The sequence below is a fragment of the Diadema setosum genome, chromosome 2 (genome assembly GCF_964275005.1).
Source record: "Diadema setosum chromosome 2, eeDiaSeto1, whole genome shotgun sequence".
NCBI classification, from domain to species: domain Eukaryota; kingdom Metazoa; phylum Echinodermata; class Echinoidea; order Diadematoida; family Diadematidae; genus Diadema; species Diadema setosum.
The window spans coordinates 18,093,054-18,117,686 of NC_092686.1; the positions used below are offsets into that span (position 1 = coordinate 18,093,054).

Consider the following 24,633-nt stretch of genomic DNA (forward strand, 5'->3'; position numbering starts at 1 on the left):
CTATATGGGAGACACTCATTTCTGATGTTATGTATGTGTGCTTACAGCTGTACAAGTAAATGATTGTTTTTCCTATTTTTTACTACAAATGTAAATCATTCACAAGGTAAACTGCAGGTCAAGCCTTTGTTTAATGGATTGGAGTAGGCAAAGCTAATGAAGTTATCATCTCTATCAAGTGTTCAGAGCCTTGTCTCAAACTATTTTATCTCGAAGCTCAATGTTTGCTAGGGCTACTTGATTAACCTATAAACATTGTTTCCTCATTGTGCATGTAATAGGCTTGCTTTCGGTTTGTATCGATTGTAACAATTCAAACGTGGAGCTTGATCTTTGTCTATGCTGGTCTCTTGTAGATGCAAATGTAGGTATTTTTTTTTTCTTTGAGTGTAATTGTGTGTGTGGCACATCTGGTTATTGTATTAACACGCAAGGATATGATGGCTTGTAGATATTGAACCAGTTATTTTCCTGTTCATTTATATTGTCTCCATAGTTTCTGTGCACTACTGTAAAGAGGGAACAGAAGAGGACTACTCTGCCTGGACAGAAGTGAGTCATAACATGATATACAATATCCACTGTAGTCATTCTATGTCATTTTGTTGTAGACATCACTCAAGGCCATTGAGTGTGAATACTTCAATAAATGACATGACAATTGCCATAAGTTCAGGAGGCACTATTGTGGTAACTTGTCATGTTTCACAAATCTCTATTTAGTATGCAATACACCACTTGAATGTCCAAGTTTGTCCCTTTGAGATATAGAAAAAGTATGTTTTCTCAAAGAACATTGAAGTGAAAATGTTTAAATTCAACAATACTAGTTCACAGATGTATGTTGTTGCTATGATGATTTGTGTTTGTATAAATATCAATTTGTCTACTGATATTACCTTGACTTGGCCATAGTAGACAGTTGTAAAAGCTCTTATTTTGCATACATATATTTTTGCAAATGAGGAGGTAACAGACATTTTCGCAAGATGTTTTCGGTAATTTTGCGATTTGACACTGAGGCTGTCGTAAGAAGATGTCTTCATTTATCACCTTCCAGGGAGTCATTGTATCTGATTTATTGTCATTATTCCTGTCTGTATGAGTAGCAGCAGACTGATGTGACATCACAGGAGTACTATGAACAGTACTACCAGCAGACAGAAGCCAGCACAGCAGCGGCAGCAGCAGCAGCAGCAGCAGCAGCAGCAAGTCAGTATGACCAGAGCTATGCAGGGTACACTGCAGGACAGTACACCATTGCTGCCCAACAGCAGCAGCAACAGGAACTTTCAGCCGCAGGTATGACTAGAGAAGGTCATAGTCCAACCTTGATTTCCTTCAGTCTTGTCTTGCATGCAAATTAATGGAGTGTGTCATCTCAAGTGTGATTTTAAATCTTGGCATTTTATAGCGGCATTATAAAGTAACCTTAAATATGTATTAACACCACAAAGATATGAAGTTGGACTAAATAGCTGCTTCCCAGCTCTTAAATGGGCTTTGCTATGTAAGCTGAGGGCTTTGAAAGTCAATTAAAATGCTTGCTTTTCTGAGGTTTCATTTGTGCAATGCACTTAAGCCATATATGTGAGGTGCAGAAATGTCACTGTTGGAGAATGTATGATTTCTAACTTGTCTGTTTGTTTATTTATGGTCATTTTCCCCGTAGACAAAGCAGCTTTGGCGCAGGAGCAGGTTCAAGCAGCGCGAAAGATGCAGCTAGAGCAACAGCATATCACCAAGAAGCTGCTGAACAAGATCCGCCAAGGGCCAGGAACAGAGAAGAAGTCCAAGAAGGCCAAAGTGGACCTACCTCCCCCAGGCACTGATGAAGAAGCCTTAGCCCAGAGTCAGGTTGTTGACACAGCTGTCACAGAGCAACCAGCAAAGACTACTGCTGTCACGGCTGAAGAGTGGAGCTCAGAGACTGAAGGTCTCGCAGTGAGTGTTAGATGGGCTCGTTAGTCATCTCTCCCTGTCTTGCTTTTTTTGTACCAGGTTGCATTCTTTGGTTAGTGTCTCCTGAAGCTCGGTGGCACTAAAATTGATCTTGTCACAGCATACCAAGAAAGCTGCTTTCAGTCACATTGTCATACCTATTTGGGTTCTATTACTTGGTATAAGGAAACCCCTGCTATGAGATCAGCATGGCTGCTTACCTTACCTTGTTAAAATGGGTACCTCATGAGTATACAAGGAAAAAACGAAAAGACCAGCTGAATACAGTAATGGAAAATGTGAACTGCCAAATTCACCTGTGGTACCTCATTTTAAGAGAGCTTGATACATAGGGTTTCCCGTAATGTATTTCCAGTAAACAGCGACAAGATAAGTTGCATGAAATGGATAAAACTCTGATGTAATGAACTTTTAAAAACAAATTCAAGTTAATGATATTCTCATGTAAAATTCTTCTGATTTATTTTTGATTCGTAGTTATTATATCCCTCAATGTACAGTAGCTATGGCAAAGGAATTGTTATGAGTGTTGTAGGAACTTGTATGTACATTCCTACCAAATAGAAGAAGTCGTAAACCATGGTTGGTCAGAACAAAGTAGATCAGGATCCTAAGTCCAGCTCTGACCAGAATTATTCATTCTCACTAACTCATTGTCATTTACTTTAAGTAAAAGAAAGAGAAGTTGGAATGTCAAATCATATATGCCACTTTGTGTTTGTGTTTAAAGCTTCAGCACCAGACATCCAATACAAGCTCTGATGGCAGCTACTACCCAGACACCTCACACTATCAGTATGATGAGACATCAGGCTTCTACTATGACCCCCAGACAGGCCTGTACTATGATCCAAGCTCACAGGTACTTTTCATGATGTATGATTGCCAGTGAATGCTGTTTTCAATCAAATGAGGCTGCATGTGTTCTTTGTTTTGTTTTGTTTTTTTTGGGGGGGGGGGTGGGGGTGGGGGTGTACGTATGGTTTTGGGAATGAATTGTCCTGTGTTAGAATTCCACATAAAATGCATTAATCATAATTTGGTTGCCAACAGAGTCTCACCAGACATGAAATTTATTGCCCCTCTCACTCACACTCTTGCTGCCTCAGTAACTCTACCCATGCTGGAACCAGTGTAGACAAATTGTTTGTCAGGGAACCAGAAAGATACCTGTCTTTGTACAAAGCCTGTGGTACCAAACCATGTGGCATTTCATACAGATCTGTACTTGCCATTGGTGTTATGATGGATCTGATGGTAAACTCACATCAACATCTACCCCTGAAATTGGGTCCCTTTTTTTTCCAGGGACCAGGAACCATGGACGTGTCAAGGAAACTAGGAGGAATTGTAGAATGAAACTAATGCTTCGATTTATTCTTTTCTATCCCTCCACCGTGAAGTTTGGCAGAAGCATTATACAACTGCTGACCTTCTTAAATCAACCTATATTCATTGTTTTGTTGTGTAGTTTGTTTGTTTGTTTTTCCTGGTTTGTTTTTTGTTGTTATTGTTTTTTGACCAAAACTTTTCATGAAGCTATTTAGTTGATTTAAAAATCTGGCCCACCCAGATAATTTAGTCACACCATTGCCCCTGGGTTTGTGTCCTACTTTATCCCATTTAGTTTTGTTTTTTGTTAGTGAAGAATTATTTTTTTTTTTTGTATGTTCATTTGTTTGTTCAATTTATTCACAGTAAAATGACCATTAGATTAACCGTCAATTCCTTTTCCTTTCAGTATTACTACAATACACACACCCAGCAGTACATGTATTGGGATGGAACACAGTATGTCCCTGCACCAAATCAAGGGTCAGTGGCCCCACCCAAACTTGGAGAGCATGGTCCGGTGGAGAAGGAGAAAGAGGATAAGAACAAGAAGGAGAAAACTAAAATGGCCAAGAAGGTTTGTATACCTACTGCAGTGATGGATTGCAGTCAAATACTGTAAAAGCTTTTATTTTAGGGAAGGCTTGATTTTCACAAAGTTTACGAATCGCTGTTGAGCCGCAAGTTGAACAAGTGAAAATACTGCCACCTGATCTTGATCACACAAAAGTGTACACTTACGATAGCCTTGGTATCAAATCAACAAAACATCATCTTGTGAAATTAGAAAATGCCTATGACGTCATATGTGAAAGCATCTGTATGCAAAAATTACAGCTTTTGCATTATGCAATCAAACTGATTTGAAATCAGCTCGTTGTTCCAAGATGCTTGGTTCTATGCATTTTTGGAAATTGAATGAAGAATGTGCAGAACACTTTGAATATCGTCAATTAAACCATGATTAAGTGTGCTTGAGTTCTTGTACAATTCAACTCCATGTTCAAGTTTGTTGTCAAAAGCTAGTAGAATTAGTAATAGATTCATAGTACCATATTGTTTGTCTGATTTCACTTTATTTATTAAATTGATCTTCAACATTGTGTAGTATGGAATTGCAAGTTTAAGAGAAAGCATTCCATCTCTTTCAACTTTAAGTTCAATTTCAAGTCTAGTTGGGTTTTATGAAATAAGGCAAAAGGCATCACTTGTACAGTACAAACTTGTTATTGAACTCTTTAGGGTATGTTTGTATGTATAAAAAATGCCTTTTTTTTTTTTTTTTCCATTCCATGTGAAGCTCAACTAAAACATGGTCATTCCTCCTTCCATTCCAATTAATATTACCTCCTAGAAGAACCAAACAATGAAGTGACTTAAGATCAGGAAACAGTACACAATTCCTTTTTAGTTGTAGTATTGAAATTTGTACCAATCAAATCTGTCCTTGCTGTACCATGCTAACAGTGACTACTTACAAGTATTATACAAAAATCGCAGTCTGTTCCCAGTGACCCCTCATCAATGGTGACAGCCTTTGTTTGCCTGTAGACCATTATAGATATCAATGACTTGCTTGGTCCCCATTTCTTCATAACCATCATCATTAGCCAGTGCATGTATTCATCATTTTTCTTTGAAGCTGCTCTTGTGTGGAAGCCATTCAATAAGAGAATTTTGTTTCTTGTCTCTGATTGCTTTCTCTTCATGCCTTCTGTAAAGGTTGCCAGTGACATGAGAAGATGGGCTGAGACAATGAATGAGATGAAGAATGTCAAAGCCAAGAAAAGTAATAACAGTGCTAAGAAGGACAACTCATCTGCCACTGCTGATGCTGGATTCGCTGTCCTAAGCAAACGGGTGGGTGGAAAGTATACTCCTTGTGTTGGAAGAGAACATGGCAAAACATTCTTTGTAGTTTAACCCGTTGAGGATGAGTCCCGAGTATACTCGGGCAAGCGTCAATGGAAAATGCGTGTTGCAGCAAAATCAAACCGTCCTCGACGGGTTAACAGATGGAAAAGCTAGTTCATGTGTTCACAACATACATGTTATGCATTTTGTAAATATGCGATAGGTACTCATGGGTAGGTATAGCAAATTATGTCATAAAGAGTTTTCTCTGTTTTGCTTTTGGCTTCTATTCTAATGCTTTTGATATTTGTTGGGGAATACACTGTTCTTGTAATCATGATTTCTGTAGCCTTTGTGCAAACGTATCGAGACCTCTCTGTGTAAGCGAACAAGCAGTTGTTTGTAGCACCGTGTTTTCAAGCTCCTATACCTCCCCTCAAGACAGGCAGAAGTAGTATGGGCAATTTTTGCGCCCTATATTGTCTCATTTATGCAGTTTGATATTCTATGTCCACTTCCAGTGCATCTTTCGTCATGCCTCATTCTACAATTGAAGTTTTTATTGTAGTATAACAAGGAAGATACATTATCTCTGACATCCTTTTCTTCGATTTACCAGGCTGACCCAGCTGAGACCAAGCAGTCAGTGATGCTTGCATTAAAGCGCTCTGCTACAAGTGAAGATCAGAGGAAGAAGCAGTCTAAATCATCTATTGTAAGTGTCAGTTATTCAAGAATCTTGTGTCATTTTGTAAATCAAGCTGAGGAATGGAGATAGTTTGAAAATGAGCAGTAGTGCTGTCATATTAGCTGTTTCATGGCAAGCCAGTGCTTGCCAGGAAGTGGTTGAGTTCAGGAAATTTGTCAGAATCATAGAGCTTGCTGTACTGTTGATAGTATATTGCATAATGTAGACTGTTACACTAGCATAATGTGACAGAACCAGTGCCATGTGATCAGCACTGAAGTTTAAAAAGACATGTAGGGCTTTGCTTCTTATATAGAAAGAAACTCCTGTGTGAATTTTACTTCACATTTAGGAGGTCATTAGATGCTCTAGATGCTCTAAAAAATCCTAGATCAAAGCAGCCCAGGACATATGAAATGGGAGATCAAAAGACAACCCCCATTCTTTCCTTTTGCTGTACATTAACACCATGCTGTTAACCCTATCTGTGTCACGGGCCGATTAAATCGGCCCAAAACCTGCCATGTAAATGCTTGGGCCGATTAAATCGGCCCTATTTTGATTGACAGATTACTTCAATGGCTATGACATTACCACTCTCTAAACTGATTTGTGATTGGCTGACAGTATAAGGAAACGATATCCAGTGTGCAAAAAAGCTTCCCCACCTTCAACCAATCAGGAAAGCCTTCTCAAAGTCAAAAGAATTGTGGTGGCCCCGCCCATGTTTATTTGCATTCAGACTGCAATGTATTGTGTACAGTTTTGCTATAGGTTTCTTGTGTGGAGAACTTACACGAATCTGTATATGTGGGACTGTAATAAGATCGCCGTGTGCGATGAAAAGATCGTACACATGGGTCAATCTTCATCCATTTTATCTAAGTCAATATAGTAAAATATGAAGTGAAAACATTCAGGATAGGGATTTCAACATCTTTGAATTCTGTGAAGGGGTATGGTTTTCGTGATATCGGCCTCATAAATGAACTGTAGAATAAATGAACACTGCACATTCAGTGCAGCAGTTGTAGCTGTTTACTCCGCACTAACAGCGGTGCAATGTATGGGTCTCTAGTTAGCCGGGGCTAGCGGGGCAGGGTGCTAGGAGCAATAAGGGTACAGTAGCCTCCTACCCGCAGCTGGACAGTCTCGGTCTCGAAGCTTAGAAGCTGAGGTATGTTTGACTGTCGATCATTATTATCTAATAAACCGTTACTTTATGAAACTTAATATGTTCAATGTAGGTTTATCATAAAGCAAATGACTACATTGATGGTTCAATTCTGTTCAATGAGGAGAGTGCAAAGGAGTCTAGCATACTCAACAGGAATGGACACTCTGAAGACTGAATATTTTCAGTGACAATTTTTACCCGTAGATTATCTTACCATACATGGCAATATTATAGGACAAGAATAATCTAAACTACAAGTAAAAGTCGTATAATCAATTAATATTTTCATCCTGACTAGATGTTAGCATGCTTTATCTACTTTCATGCCAACATTTCATTCATAAAACCAGAAATTGTGCGAAGTGTGTAAAATGTAGGTTGTACTTGCCACACACTTTTGTTCATAAAATGAAAAGTACTAATGCTACTGACAAAATAATCACATCATCTGAAAGCTGAATAAATTCTCTACAACATTTGTATAGACCTTTTTGGGGTATAAGAGCATATTGTGAGAAAATGAGGTGGTAACATGTACAAGTAAGTCTGCAAAAATAATTATGTGACATAAAAAGGCGTCCTACTTAAAATGTGAGGGCGCCCTCACTCAGATTATTATGTAATATGAAAGTATAGACCATAAGCTTTCAAATGATGTATAACATGACACATTAATGTCAATAATAACAATCAGAACTGGCCAACAACAATCCCATGTCTCCGCACTGCAAAATGTCTGAACATTCTGGCTTCGTCTATGTGACAGAGATAGGGTTAAATCAGTCTTGTAAACTAGCCAGGTTGTAATGCAACTGCTTTGCTGCACTGCATGTTTTTACAATGTAATGATGTTCCGGGCATCCTTTAAAAATGCTATTAAACTAAGAAGAAGGAGAAAAAAGTGCAAATATTTTCTGTTGCATCACAACAGATCAACATCCTTGCCCAGTATGGAGGAGACAGTGACAGTGATCATGAGGCAGATTCACCACCAAGCAAGAAGCAAGCACCAGCAAGCAGTGGCAGTAGTGGTGGGGGTGGTAGCAGTGGAGGTAGCAGCGGAACCAGGGAGGCCGTGCCAAATAGCCTTACAGACTGGAGCAAGCTCATCTGTCTCCTGTGCAAGCGACAGTTCCCTTCCAAGGAGGTGCTGGTGAAGCACCAACAGTTCTCAGATCTCCACAAACAAAACCTGGAGGCTCTAAAGAAAAGGACTGGCCTACAGTCGGAAGACAGCAATCAGGGGGAGGTGAGTGTGTGCTTGAAGTCATGTGTGTCAACATTTATTTGCTCACTCTTTATCCCTTGGACTGGCACTATTAGTCTTGACAGTTTTAGCTTCTTGTCTTTTGTCTATTGGCCCCTTGAAATGTGTCCGTCTTTTTTCTCTTTTATTTGGAAAAAAAAAAATGAGTACGAATACTTTTACACATATTGTATGTCAAGATGGTGTGAATTGTCCCCAATACAGTGGACACCCCTTATAATGAAGTCCTCGGGACCAGCAATTTTCTTTCATTGTATCGAAATTTCATTATAACCGAACAAATAAACAATAAAGAACAAAGAGCGGATAATTTTGTGGCCTTAATTTTTACTTCGTTGTAACCGGAATTTCGCTATAATTGTGTTCGTTGTAACAGAAGTGCACTGTAATCTTGTTGATTTTTGACAAGACCTTTTGCTCAAAGATGTCATTCATTGCGGGCAGTTCCCTGCCTACTACCCTTTGAGCCACCCATCTTATGCAATCACTGCGATTCTGGTTCTTTTACATCATATATCCATTGTAGCATGTGATTTTGTAGGTAAGCACACTCTGTATGAGAGCCTGGTAGAATGATTTCATTATTGGTTGGTCAACACATAAATTGTTTAACATTCGCAAAAAGTATAGATTAGTTTCTGCTTCTCTTTTCTCTGTTGGGCCCTGGTAAGTTTTCCATCTTATTTTTCTTGTGTGAGAGAAAAGTGGATGATTCCTGTGAATCAGAAGCATTAGTTTGAGCTTCTCTCATTCTCTCTATTGGCCCCTGGGAATTTGTCCATCCCATTCTCTACTGTGATAGAAAATCGGACCAATCCTGTGGATCAGAAGGATTAGTTTCAGCTTCTCTCATTCTCTTTATTAGCCCCTGGGAATTTGTCCATCCTATTTCTCTTCTGTGATAGAAAAGTGGACGAATCCTGTGGATCTGAAGGATTAGTTTCTGCTGCTCTCATTCAGGTTAGGGTCAGGGGAGGGGTCTGGGGTAGTTGCCCATGGGGTGATTGCCCTAGACCCTTTTTGAAACTATCACAAGCTGCTCATCCAGAGGGTAACAATTTTGACCTGGTGGATTATTAGTCCATTAGTTTCCAGGATGGACAGTTTGGAGGTACTGTTCTATGCCTTCCCAAAGTTTTGCAGATGTAGTACTTGTAAGGTGGATGATACACAGTCTTAAATAAGATTAATTTCTGCTCAACTTTGGTGATTTTGTTTTTGTTTTGTGTTTGTGTATGTATGCAGATAGCATATCGAGACCGAGCACAGGAAAGGAGATCAAGGTTCAGCTATAAATAGGTGTGCTCAGATTCAGGTTATGTGAGTTTTTTTGTGTGTTAGTTTGTTTGTATCAGATACTAATATTATATGTGAAGAAGGAGGCAAGCTTCGTCAACATTTTATTTTCTGTCCCTTTGTAATAGGCTTTCAGGATCATGTCCAAAATTCTGAATCCAATGTCATGATATTATAGATTTTTGTGTTTATACAATTATTTTGTATCGATATATCTACAGAACAGAGGTGATTACTCTGTTGTAGATGAACTTAACTGATGAAAGTTTAAACATGTGGATGTATATCCAACGCTGCACACTGGCACTGGTCCGACGGTCCCTGACCAGTAAAAAATCACTGTCGAACCAGTAACTTTTTCGGGATTGGACAAGTAAAAATGGAAAAACTTGGTACTTACTGGTCCGACAGATAAGTCAGACCGGTAGAAAGAAAAGCTTAATGTGCAGCCCTGGTATATCAGTAGGTCCCTATGTAGAACATTCATTAGGTTGCATTCATCCGTCAGGGACAAATAACCACAGCCCTGTTTTTCAGACCACATGAGCCAACTGACACATGTTTGCAGTATGTATAAAGTGGCTAACCCAAGTGACAAGCACTACACACATGTGTGCTCTGTACTATCTGAGCTCCTATATGTTACTGTATTCATACAATCTACATGTCTACACTGTATATAGGTGTCATTCCCCTTACAAGTCTATGAAGAGAAAGGAAGCAGCGTAATGGAGCGTGTTCCTCATTGCAATTTCTTCCAGATTGAACTTGGTCCTGTCTTCATCACTATGGATGCTGGTGGAATCATCCTCTCCTCCCACCTCCCTACCTGTGTCTTGATGACAGTGCTGTCCACATCATGTGCAACTTTTGGAGGAGAGCCCAATACATCTCTTCATGCATGGCATCTGCACATGCGTGCAAAATTGTGACAGACAGTGCTCTGATTCGTGATGCATGGATAACATCATGGTTTGAATTGTTACGAGTTTTTCTTCTTACACGATGTCCTGGCTAGTGGAAGCTGGGAACCAAAGTGTATTGAAAGGAGCATATGATTTTTTTTTTTTTTTTTTTTTTTTTTTTTTTAAACCATGAGCAGGTGTTTGGCAAGGAGGGCTGGAACCGCTGCCATACCTGCTACAACTTGGAATTGAGCTGTAGCTTCTAACATTTCAATTTTGATACTTGTGCTTCAATTTTTGCCACTTGTCCATGCCTCTCACAAATGGTATTGTACAGAATTACACATTGTTCTCTTACCACTTTGTGTAGTGTCAAGTGTACAGCTTATTTTACAAGTTGGAACATGAAATGCAACCCCAATGCAAATTATCAATTCAAAGTTTTGAGCAACTTCAACTACAACAACAACAAAAAAATGTGCTAATGAGCCTACTTTGATGTTTGGCATCACATTTCAATATTTATTTGCTGCAAACTTGCAAGATTCTGATTGGGCTGAATCATGTTTCTGGTCTGGTAGCAGGTTTGAATGGCATTTGTTCTTCAGAATAAACTACATCACACTACACCAAATCTACAAAATACATAGAGTACTGTTGATGTTTGGAAGAAGGGAACAACTTTTGATCATCTGGTATTCCTCACAAAGTATATATGAAATTGTTTTTCTTCATGTGATCATGAAGGATATATTCTGCTGGGCGTCTGTCAATGTGCCTTCACTCAATAAAATGCCAGTGAGAGCGTGTAGAGTACATGTGGGAAGTTTCTTTTCTGCTGAAGAAGACGTGCCAAGTGCTTCTCTGTGGTAGGTTACTGTACAGATTTGCTACTGCAGCATTGTGAAAATCTGAAATGCTGCGGGGGGGGGGGGGGGGGGTGAAAGTTTGGTTAAGTTCATTGTTAACTTTCTTGAGAATGGACAGTGATGATGGCATCTTGCAAATGTTCACTTCAAACTGTTTCATATAGAGATGAATTATGGATTAAGCACTTCAAATGTAATAAGCCTTCTTGTTACTATGAAGATCTAGGATATAGCATTTAGAATGGAATAAATCACTGTTAGTACAGAGATCCAGCAGTCCTAGTCTTTTTTCAATCCACCGGCATGTGACAAAAAAAAAAAAAAAGTCATTAACATTACATTAGTGAAATGTTAATATTGTGTTTCCTTTACTCCATTGCAAGGCTCTGAATGGCCAGATCCTGGATACATGTATCAATATCTGCTTATTTATTTTCCATTGTACAGGGCACTAGCCACAGCTTTTGCCAGAGAATGACACTTTCACAGTCCTGATTTGTATTAAACACATTCCTTGTGAATGCAAAGCTATCTGTGTCCCCTGTCAATCAATTCGTCCATATGACTGCCTGTATCTGGTTGTTGTGATTGACTCTGTAGATTGTGTTGCTACATGTTGGTGGCACAGGTGTACATTATACTATCTTAGCTTCAAATGCACTAATAAATTTATGATTAAAATCCATCAAAGTCCAAAGTTTCTGCACATGGCGAAAATGTCACTTCCCAGCCTCTAATTCAGGTATATCGAGTGGTACAGTAAAATCATTTGATAAGGAAAACAAATGTAAAAGGATTGATAATGTACATGAATATAGAATATCGGGATGAAAGGTCAAAGTCAGAGATATATGACATGAAAGTGTCATGGACTTGAGCAGGGAATGTCCACTGGTATTGAAGGAAATAAAGATGCACACTATATGCACATGTATATTCTGTATCATGTGTAATTTATTATACACCGTGATACTAATGAAGTATTAAACAGCAGTGAAAGGTGTAGATCAAGGACATGGCTTACTGACCTAAGGCCAATATTAAACAGTTCTAACCAAGACGCACCCAGCAATTTGTTATGTACAGGTACTTGTGCGGTAAGAAGGATATGAGTTGGGAGATGTACTGTGTACTGAACAGCAGTGCAGTACATTCCCTTAATTTAAAGGATGTATGGAAAGGTCAATGCCTTTGTGTTCACATGTAATGAAAGCCCTGCTAACAGACAAGTTCACCTTGATGTTACTGTATATATGTGGGTTGAGAAAATGCAGCAATATTAGTAGAACACATCAGTGAAAGTTTGAGGAAAATCGCACACTCTATTCGAAAATTACAAATTTTGAAAGATTCAGAGCAGCCATTGCTGGATGAGAAGACTGCTGCAGATAGTGATGTAACCCGCATAGAACTATATTAAGAAAACAAAGAAAATTCAACAAATGTTCACTTTTCTCTCAAAATAAAGAGCACTTGACTTGCCTCTTTCAGAAGGCAGGGGAAATGATAAAAGTTGAAGGAATGTGTACCTTTTTTCAAGAAATAACATTTGGTGGGATTCTCTTTATATTTTTCTTATATCATTATATGCATATGACATAAACTGTAGTGTTCTTCTCATCCAGTAGTGACAGTGCAGAAACTTCAAATAAACTTAACTTTCAATCAGATATGTATGTATATATATATATATATATACAGTATGTCCCACAAAAAATTACAATCAGATTTTTGCAGTGATAACACCCAATATGGTTAAATTGTCTAAATGCTACTTCAGGGTCTTAGAATATAACATTTTAGCTCTATTTTGCAGAAAACCCCATTCGATTTGGTTAAGCGGTCACAGAGAAATGTGGATTGTTGTAAAGCATGTCATGAGTCTGATTCTTCCAAGTTTAGCACTTCGATGATCTTGTGTGTGAAAACAGTAGACAAAACTTGGAGGGAAGAGATTCCTGACATCCTCTCCAAAACTCCTCATTTCTCTTTGACCACTGAAGCAAATCGAATGGGGTTTTCTGTAAGATGAGGGCAATGAGTTATAGTTTCATACCCTGAATTTGTATTTAGATTGATTCAATATTATTAAAGATATCATTGCGGAGGGTCCCGTTGTAATTTTTTGGGGGAAATACGGTATATATATATATATATATATATATATATATATATATATATATATATATATATATATATATATACATATGTACATTGTATATATATATATATATATATATATATATATATATATATATATATATATGTGCACACGCACAAGGGAAACGTGTAAGTAAATGATGTACATCCTTTGCAATGCACAATCTATTAATCAGTGATATGCATTTGATTTAACAATGCGATCATTCAATTTCGAGCGAATACGAAAGATCAGGGAGAGCAATATTAAAAAATTAACCAGTTTCCTCAATTCAATTTCATCAGCATTAACGAGTAAAATGGGTTCAAATAAAAGATTCAAGTGAGACACATTATAATTCCCACCAGCACAGCCCTGATTGTCGTTAAGGACTCTAAATTCACGAATAGGCAGGTACTTCTGGCATTTTAGGCAGTATTGTGCTTTTTGTTACTGCTATATGTTTTTTGTACTTTCATTTGCTTGAATTAATTATGCAAACGTCACATGTGCATCTAAATTGGACTTTTGCCCTCTTCTGTAATTATTGATTCCTCTGACAAACTCACAGAAGCAACAACTCGTATAACTCCACTTCCCGTACGCATACACTCTCAGAAGTACATTTCAAGGTACCTGTCGCGTCAACTTATGGACGGGTGAAAAACCGAGACTATGCATCAACATTTTTAATGATTATGTGATGAAAGAATATCCCGATCAGTAATATATCTCATATACACTCAGCAAAAAGAAAAAAAGAAAAAAAAAAAAGAATGTAAACACTTTTCTGAGTTCATTATTTTCATAGAAGATTTTGATGAAAATCAATATATTTTATACCATAATAAAGATAATTTAATTAGCGATCAAAGTAGTAGGTCAATACAAAGTGAAACTTAATTTATAATTGTTATCTTAAAGGGCATTTGCAAATGAAAGACAATATGTCAATTTTTGCAGCTTTTACTTTTGTGCCTTGGAAGAAACCAAACAAAGGTGTTCACTCATGTGTGTTTCCCTTTTTATTGACTTACCAAGTTGATAGCCAATTAACTTATCACCTATCATGTGTGTATATGGTATACAAAAGTTAACATTTAACCAAAATTTTTATGAGAAATATAAACTTTAAAAAGTGTTTACTTTCTTCTTCTTTTTTGCTGAGTGTATATTTCAAACCTAAAAAATGACCTAAAATGCAATCTGTAATATGTATAATACACACATATAATACACTTTCATGTGTATACAAATTCAGAGTTACAACTTTTTCATAAGTACAGTTTTCTATCCATATTGACAAGGAATAAAGGGAAACTGGCAGAGAAGCTTTGAAAATGAAATCGTGAAAATGAAATGATATAGTTAAAAACAGGAGAAAAAAAGGTGAATTTGACCATAGAAAATGTAAAAGATTTGCACAGAATCACAGAACTTGTTAATATTGATTGAATTCGAATGTTCACAGTGCGAAGGTATGTATGGAATAACAATTTTCCGTCGTTGGATTGAATAATTTCTCTCTAGATTGAATTTAATGACATTTAGAAGGAAGGATGTAACGAAACGAAACTGCTCGAAGAATGAAAATTAACCATGAGGGCAGGGTGTTGACACGCCCACTGATAAATTCGAATGCAAATCTGATGAAATCGGGCGGGAAAGCCTATGTTAAATTGAAAACAAGAAGGGGAAATTGAGATATGGAATGATGTAAACGTGTGGCCAGAAATTCTTTTTAAATGTTTCTATGGATTCTGCTGACCGAATCCTTAGTGGAACAGCATTCCAGAGAGATGGGGCTGCCTCTATTAGTGAGCTGTGGGCTTATAATAATTATGAGCGTGAATGAATCGAAGATTCATAATAGCTCATTGTTATGTCCAGAAGATACAAACTTATGATATACATTTATGGGATGATAAAATGATAATCTGTCGCTGGTGTTCTTAGCGAGTGTTATTTTAACCCTCTTGAAATAGAGCGGGAAAAATTGTATAAGAATGTCGGGAGGGTTACAACACGAACATAGAACAATATCGTGCAAGCTGCACAAATTGTGAGCTAGAGTATAAAGTACAGCAATATAGCTCTCCTTAATATCTGGCATCATGTGGAAAGTCCAGGTACTATAATGATATGCACACTTAACTTTAAGCAACGAAACGGAATTTACTTATGCAAAGGATAAGAATTACTGAACAGAGTACATGAACGGTGAGCAAAGTGAGTGAACTCGGGCACGATTCGTCTGTTTCATTACACGAATATATATATATATATATATATATATATATATATATATATATATATATATATATATATATATATATACATATTTGCATATGCTCATAAAGGGGGAAATATGAGCATTTCCTTGTTCATCAGTCGATGCCTACCCTTTCCCCTTTGAACAGATGCAGTGTATGCCGGCAGTGTGAATCTTTTGTGTAGAGGTAATGGGTCCTTTGATTATCTTTGATATCAAAGGTTTGGAATAAAAAACTCCGGTTTGATGGAAATGTCTGAAGATTTGACACTCCAATTTAGAGAAAACCACTGACAGTGAGCATGTTTTCTTCAGGAGTGTGTGTCGGTCGGGGAGAGAGTGCGGTCTTTTTCCACAGTATCAAATTGTGAACACCAATTCCATGCATTCATATAGCACAATCACATAAGGAGGTTCAAGAGATGGAGTCACAACTGTTGTATTCACCCCCCCCCCATTTTCGAAACTGCCACTCAAAACTATTTGAAGTGTTTTAAATTTGAATATTTAAAACTATTTAAGGTGTCAACTTGGATCTACCAAACAGATAAGAAGACAATTGATTTATGTTTCATTGCATAATACCAGCCACTCTGTACGGGTTTTTATGGTGGTACTTTTTGTTACTTTTTGCGATCCTATAAAAATGAGCGATACATAAAATGGTAAAGAAACGAGGACATGCAAATAGAAATTGCGAAAAGATTGATGAAAATATGAATAAGTTTAATGGACATGTCAGGGTACTAATCTGGCATACTGATTTATAAAGAACCATATTTGAACATTGTACCATTTCAGTTTTATTTGTCAGAATTAAGCGGAAAAGTGATATAATCGGCAGAGTACAGCTTCAAACACTTTTACAGCTATAATTTATACTTCTGCATATATTTCTGGACGGGATTGACTTTTACATGTTTTATCATATTAAGATGAACTCTTATTTCATAATGAATGAACAAGCAAAATATAACTAATATATGTTTACGCGTCATGCATGCATCAATTCAAAGAAAATGCAACATATTTTCTCCTTTCTATCAGCATAACGGAAGAGAAGTTTACTAACCTCTTTAGGAAAGCAGGAGGAATAGCAAGTCAAAAGAGTGACGGTGAAGAAGTGAAATTTTGTGGAATTCCCTGAAAATGTAATTCGTACGAACCTTTGTGACCGCAGCTTAGTAATTCTGCATGGCTTACTTGAGTAAAAGTTATTATTGCGATGGTGAGTAGGATAAGAATATACGTCTCTGTAATTTGGGATGAAGTCATGCGTGAAAGAAAGGTATAAATTCTTGATGTACTTCAAGATCAAGTTCAAGTTCTTTTATTTAACACTTGGCATAAAACATACAAAGATACATCATACAAAATAAGACAATTATACAAAGATCATGACACTTTATGTACAAAAAAGAGAAATTTTGCAAGTGTAAGGAATCAGCAGAAAGGCCGAGGCTTTATAAAAGCTGAGACCCTGAGATAATCATAACAACTATACATTTAACACGATACACATACATACACACACTCACACACACAGACACACACAGACACAGACACACACACACACACACACACTTACTCACACGCAGTAATCACATAACAATATAACTCAGTGAAATTACAATATACAGAATACCTGATCATATACGCACAAGCAATGTTCAAATTATATAAATGATGTTTAATTTGCAACAGCTGAATAGCTGATTAGAATTATAGTGGTATGTGTGAAGGTCGTCTATGCAATTCTGAAATTTGAATTGTTTGTATAACTGGATTGTTGTACATTGTATATTTTTTTTTAAGGAGTGATACAAAACAAAAAACTATTTTGGAACTGTGCATGATGGAGAGGGTAGTTTGGTATGTCTGCATTGTATTTACGTTGTGTCCGGTTGTATCTCATTATATTGATCGAGTTTCCGTTGTATGCAGAGACTCCACCCCTATTAAGCACCTTCTGATCTGGAGATTCTCCCGCCTGAAACCCCTAGCAAACGGGAGACCAGCTCGATGTGCGCGAAAGGCACATCACGAGCACGAAGTTCCTTGCAGTCTCGGGTTTTAGATACTCTCTCGTGCTATCTAAGGCTTATTTTTCAACACACAATGAAATTAAGCAAGAAATCATTTCAAGCGGGAGAAATTAAATCTCAACCGGGAGAACGGGAGATTCTGCAAAAATGGACTTTCGGCGGGACATCTCCCGTCGAAAACGCGGGAGAGTTGGAGTCTCTGTGTATGCACGGGGCCTACCCCTTTAGACTAATGGGTTTAGCTCCATGCTAAACTGAAGTTTAGCGCTCAGACTAAATAAAGACGGGACTTGATACCTACATGCATACCTATAAATACATGATGTATAATCTTATACTATACTCTTAACTGTTTCTTAACTTACCGATAATTAACATCGTATTGTGATTGAAAGTTGTCTTTGTTTGATTAGGTCAAATCGACTTTTCTAGTGCCATTTTGTACATAAGCATCTCATAATCTTGCAGTATATAATTACATTTTGTTTTTGGACCCACATCTATATGAGGGGTGATTGACTTCATACGCCATAAACCATGGAGCTATAAACGCCTCAATCTGCGCCATAATGATAAAGATCACATTTGTACACAATAAAAACACACCAAACACACACTAGACAATATTGCTCGTTCGGGGGGGGGGGGGGGGGGGGTATATAGAACTCGCCATCCACGCGAATACCGCCGTATCTATATTTGGCGCAGAGTGTCTGTATGGTTATACTATATATAGTCCCCGCTATACACCTATAGTACAACGTTGTAGAAGTACTAGTATAATATCAAAGTTTTTTGCGCATGAGCAGATACAGGTCATCTGAGCAAAACATTAGTTGTAATGGGGTATTGACAGAATGACCAGCACGGACCCATAGCAGACTGCGCCTGAACGATTTCTCCACATGCAGTGAATCACACAGCCCCTAACAAGCCCGAAAAGCAAGTCGGGGCATTATAGGATTACGTAAGTCGGAGATAGTGGCTCTTCAACTTTTATGTTTAAATTCGGGGTCAATTGAACCATCGCGAACTGCACACCGTTCATTCCATGATACGCTGGTCGAATACAAACACTCCGAGGGCAGCTTTGGATGGAGGTGCACGTGTATAGACAACGCATTTCAGGTGACCAGTCGGAGTGGACAAAACACACGATGGAAGGTGGTGCCACATCGGTGAGTCCAGCGAGCTGCGAAAAGGGTACGTGAGATATTAGCAAATAAGGACAAGTCAGCTGCGCTTGTCGATGCCGTAATGAAAGTTGGATTTCATAGTGTTAGTCCACTAATACTTGTAATTCTTTCCTTAATTTCCTTGTGCATGATATGGGAAATACATGTAGTTCAGACCTTTCAATTATGAATCAATAATATAACGGGTCATCGCCTGAAAACAACAGGCGGGCCAGGGCAGGGGCTATAATTCACTCGATCACAAGGGGGTACTTGTATAATTGTAGACTACCAGCTTGATGGTTGATATAACCATGCTGGTTTTGGGGTCGCATCGAGTCAGTGACAGTGGATGATTCTTCTTCGTATTTTGATCGTTTGCTGACAATTGCTAGTCACCCTGGAGCGAAGCACAAGGTGCATCGGTGCCATTCGCCTGTGTTTGGTCTTAGCATGCTCATGTGGTGGGTAGCTCGATGGTGGGACCACCAGGGAGGTGGTCCACTTCTCTGTTGGACAGCTGTGCAATGGGATGACACCTAGCTCCACCAGATTAACACCGTGTTCTTTAAACGAGTGAATGTATAGTGGGATCATTAACGTTAGACATGGGAGTCGATATCGTGAAATATACCCCCATGCACACACGAGACATCCATTTAATGTTCTATCCCAGGAACAATGTTCTGCCTCGATCTTCTAGAAGAGAGGCCCATAGGCCGGGCCTAGAGCAGAGGACGGCATGGTTGATAATACGGTCAAATAAAGACTCGACTCGCCTACGGAGTAAGCCGCCATAGCATGACAACCACATGAGTACCGCCAAGAACATCAAATTGCTATAAATGGTAGTACAGTACAGAGGCATGCAAGCATGGCAAGCATGCAGCCCGCGATTTGTGAAGGGGATTTACTATAGAGAATGCAGTATAACCACTTTCAATGACTAACTTGGATGAATCCCCTTGAGGATGTAGGCCTATTCACCTATGCCTCATGATCGAGCTTTAGAAAAAGGTTATCCATGGAGAATTCAACCTAGACTTACATAATGTGCTTAGAAAATATCTAGACTCCGAAGTTCCCATGATGAACAGTATGACGTCGTATCAAACTTCATCTCCACAAGATAAACTTATTCTTCCCACTAAACGTAATCTCCGACTGGAACCCCCCCCCCCCAAAAAAAAAGACAAAACGAAACAAAACAAAACAAAAAAACTGTAACTTCTATCGGTTAGAAGTCATTTAAACCAAATTGAAGGTACAAAAACTCTTCAAAAGCAAAAATTAACTTATAGTGCCCCACTTTTGTCAGCCCTGAGTAACCATTCCTGACGGAGGTGTCCATAATTTATGATTATAATCAATATAAATGTCGTTTCCATCACATTAACAAAAAATAAATGATGCAAGAAACCGCCAGCATGACCAGAGAAATGGCAGCCTTGTGCTTGAGAGAACACTTAGGGTACAAAATAAGGGACTACTTGTCTTCACGAACCTGTACCTCTATATAGCTGGATGAGAAGACTACAAAATCTCGTGATGTCCATAGGGCAACAACATTATAGGATATAAGGATTCCACAATTTATTCAATTTCTAATTAAAAGCACATACATTATTGTAGTTAATTCCACGAGTTTGTACTGACTGTCTTTGGGGTGGGGCCAATTACCCCCTCTGCTTTCTGAAAAAGGTAGGCCAAGTGCTCTTTCATTATGATAGACAGATGAAAGGAAGGCCAGGAGTACTCACAAGCAAGCTGAAAAAGTACTTACATGACACCTCACAATCACAGAAAATAAAGAAACGAAATAAAACGTCATAACATTGCCCATAACAGTCATTATACTGAACACTCACCGCGTCGTATCCGTCTTGAATGGGGTCGCAATAACTGGCATACAGAGCAGAATATATCAGGACCAACTTCGAGCTTACAAATTGAATTTTGTTAAGGAACATTCATTTTGGAGACGGATGCAGGGATGGACAATGTTCATGAAGGCCAAGCTGGGTATTAAAACATATCATCTTCCCAAAGCCAATGCCATCCATACTTATAGTGTCATCAGCTTGCCTCTAGCTTGCAGCTGCAGTAATGCTGTCCGCTTCGACGTTAACTCAAGCAGTGCCATACGAGTACCCTACAGCGCTGATCACTGTGAATGAACTTTTACTTACCATCTAAAAAATACAAATTATACATAAAATAATGTAGAAAGACTGCAACACATCATATTTAAAGCAATTTCATCATATTATACGAACATGATGAATTTACATACAATATTGGTAAATTGGGAAACCAGCAATGAGGTGCATCACACTGCTAATCAACTTTAGTATCCACGCAGGGGAAAACACACGCTCACATAAACACACGTTTTCATCCATTTTCGTAGTTTATTTTAATTTGTAAGTTAAAAACATATATTCTATCATACGTAATTGGTATTTTACAAGACAATTCTTCATGCCAAGGTTAATGTTTTTAATTCTTATTTAAAGTGCTAAATCTTACATCTTTATATTTTCATTTGGATTCAATAAGCCAGTTCGGGGTTAGCTCATGGGCACATCGGTACAAATGACCTTTCTTCTTTCTCAGTTGATTAGGCACTCCACGAGTTTTCAAGCGAGAGAAGGTATTTCAGCTTACCCGACGTAACAATTTATGGAATTCATCAGTCATGCTCAAACAAAGAATGAACTTGCGTAGACCAAGTGACCAGAATGATCCATCAATTAGCACTTTTGAAAGCATCCATTTCATTATTTCTCATTGAATGTATTAACAATCTTTCTCTATTGATATTGTCAAATTCCGTTTTTGCTGTCAGGTGGATGTGCTGGCAAGCACCACTCATAATGATCACTTGAATAATCATTACATCACAGATGCTTATCTCAGTGTATCCAATTGGTGAATAAAAAACCAACATGCTCTGCCGGTACTGATGACCTTTTTCTGCTCATGCTCAAAGTGGAACCCCGAACTGGCTTATACTGAATGGCTGAGAAATCTCTCATCCTAAACTTTTGCTGAGTTTAAAGTGGTGTCATTGATACTGTCTGTGTCATTGTTATCATCGTCACTATATGCCGTCATTTTTTTCAATTGATATAAACAAAATTACTTTATACGTGGTAGAAGTGATATAGTAGACTGATATGTGGAGGTAATCTTATTAAAGACTGATATTCGTAATAGTTAATTTCCTTTTTCATGTGCGACAGGAGCGAAACTCTATTCTTGTCCATTGGTGAATATCCCTACTCTTGACCAGTTGAGAGTGATAGCTGCGGAGTTAGGATTCCAATATGAGAACGAAGACTTGAAGGTAGGCAATTGTACTATCGTACACAGTGTTTATTCATTCTTGATATGGCATAATGTGCCTTGTTTATTCAGTTTTCGGACTATGGCAAAGCAACCGTGGATAAATCAAAACTTGGGCGTTGGAACCATGCAACCATAATGTTCCACTGTGTGGAGAACGGGCAGGGCTGTCAGGCACTGGGCAAAGTTAACTGAATCCAACTGTAGTCCACGGACCGCCCTTATCTATATCCCAGTCAGGTGCCTGCAGTGTTGCAGATTTATGAGACATGGATAATCATAACATAACATTCATAGCTATACCTTTTGAAAATCCCTTATACATGTATAAAAAAAAATACAAATTGTGTCAAAACAAAGCCTTCAATATTTCAAAGATGTTGAATCACAGTCTTGGTAGACTCGTGACCACACAAATAGAAGGGTGGCACAATGTTATTATTGCATAACAAATCCCTATACTCTCTTACCACCTCTCACTACACATTTCCTATTGCCATTTTCTTTGGAGGGGAACTTACTTTGAAAATGGTTCTCTAATGTGAAGAAAAGAAACTATATTGATATGTGTAATGCATGCATAAAAGAATTGTCCTGATTTTCTCTCATATTCTGCAAATGCCAAACCTTGATGCGAGCATAGCAAAATATTTTCAGAGGATAAACACTAACCTCTCTTTTACCTATTGCCCAGCCACATAGGCCCGAATTCACGAAAGTGTTACAAATGAAACCATGGTTTAAACCATGAACGAAAACCATGGAGTGCCAAGTGTCGCATGGAATATTTCGTTACGAAATTGGTCATTTCGTCCATGAAATGATTATTTTGTAACGAAATGACAACATTTTGTAACTAAATGAACATTTTGTCCACGAAATTATAATTTCGTTAACGAAACGGTCATTTTGTCGACGAAATGACCAATTTCGTAACGAAATATTCCGTGCGACACTTGGCGCACCATGGTTTTTGTCCGTGGTTTAAACCATGGTTTCATTTGTACCACCTTCGTGAATTCGGGCCATTAAGTTTATAACGATCAATTTGCTAAGCAAGTGCAATAAAGCTCTCGGTTGAACTGACCTAGTTAAACTTAAAATTATAAATCGAATATTATTTTGTTTGAACACGTACCTATCAGAGGTGGTTTTTAGTGTGTGGATGGGGGGGGGGGGTGGTTCAAGAGTTACTGGTGCCTCCCCCCCCCCCCCCCCCCCACCTGCGCCTTGACGGGGAGAATCTCTTGACGGAACTCTTGGGAAGTTATAAATTAGGAGTTGTTTTGAGATTTTTGAAGGGCAGCGGCCCCTGTCAAATCAAAATGCATTTTCGTGTGTCCGATATTTTGCCGAGACCAAGTACACATCTCTTTGTAAAAAGTATGTGCCGTTTGAAAAATTTCTGAATACATTAAATGGGGTTTATTTAAGGGAATGTTACAGTTAGTTCTCCTAACTCTTTTTATCTTTAGTCACATGAGCCAAAGGTTCGGCGTCCATCGTGTGTCCCGGGTAAACTTTTACCCCTTTTCAGCCTCTTTTTGAAATGCAAGTGCAATAAAACATTGCATTACGGATTTTTTTTTTTTTATATCAAGAGCAATCATAGAAATAAATAAGCGATAATTATTAATGTTGCCCCTCTCCCTCTTTCTCTCTTTTTTCTCCCTCTGACATTTCTTTTTTGTGTGTGTCTGTAGATGGATGCTCCAAATGTATATGTGAGCATTAAATATTCAGTCCCACTATTTCACAACAGAGTAACAGATGAACGAAAAAGGCAACGTTTGGTCTAGTCATAAATGACAGTTATGTTAGATGTGGCCAGATAAAGACATTGCTCAAAATAATAATAAATGTAAATTTTGCGTCCAGCATCTTTGAAAGCAGTGGCGGATCCAGAGGGGGGCGCACGGGGTGCGCGCCCCCTCTTATACTTTTGGTTAAAACAAGAGAAATGAAAAGAAAAAAAAATGGGGGTCGGTGCGCCCCCCCCCCTTTAATTTTGCAAACGCGCCTCCCCTTTACGGAATTCCGGGATCCGCCCCTGGAAAGTGCTCTTAAAATGCGGTTTTGGTATGTACACAAAAAATTTCGAAGTTTGCCCCCGCGAGATGGGGGATAGTTCGTCTCACACCCTCCCCTTTCTCAGACATCTCCCTATTGTGGTGGAGGACTAAAATACCGAAATACTTGTCTTATACCATTCTTCCCAGAAAGAGATGACAAGTGTTAGTAACCATAAATAGCAAGACAAGACACTATTTTGTATTTTCATACATGAATCCATACTCTAATGA

At 38.3% G+C, this 24,633-nt stretch overlaps 1 protein-coding gene and 1 pseudogene across 1 annotated transcript in view; both read left to right on the plus strand.

The window, feature by feature from the left end:
• The window catches only part of LOC140246202 (RNA-binding protein 10-like), a 52,544-nt gene extending 41,132 nt beyond the window's left edge, over window positions 1-11,412 (plus strand). Inside the window, exons 11-20 of the mRNA XM_072325651.1 lie at window positions 497-552; window positions 1,110-1,302; window positions 1,673-1,944; window positions 2,693-2,824; window positions 3,704-3,871; window positions 5,017-5,154; window positions 5,768-5,863; window positions 7,945-8,262; window positions 9,526-9,600; window positions 10,338-11,412. Coding sequence (XP_072181752.1) covers window positions 497-552; window positions 1,110-1,302; window positions 1,673-1,944; window positions 2,693-2,824; window positions 3,704-3,871; window positions 5,017-5,154; window positions 5,768-5,863; window positions 7,945-8,262; window positions 9,526-9,579 — 1,427 coding nt within the window. The 3' untranslated portion in view covers window positions 9,580-9,600; window positions 10,338-11,412. The remainder of the gene's footprint in view (window positions 1-496; window positions 553-1,109; window positions 1,303-1,672; window positions 1,945-2,692; window positions 2,825-3,703; window positions 3,872-5,016; window positions 5,155-5,767; window positions 5,864-7,944; window positions 8,263-9,525; window positions 9,601-10,337) is intronic.
• A 7,493-nt stretch (window positions 11,413-18,905) lies between these two features.
• LOC140240493 (amidase-like) overlaps window positions 18,906-24,633 on the plus strand; it is a 32,697-nt pseudogene continuing 26,969 nt past the window's right edge.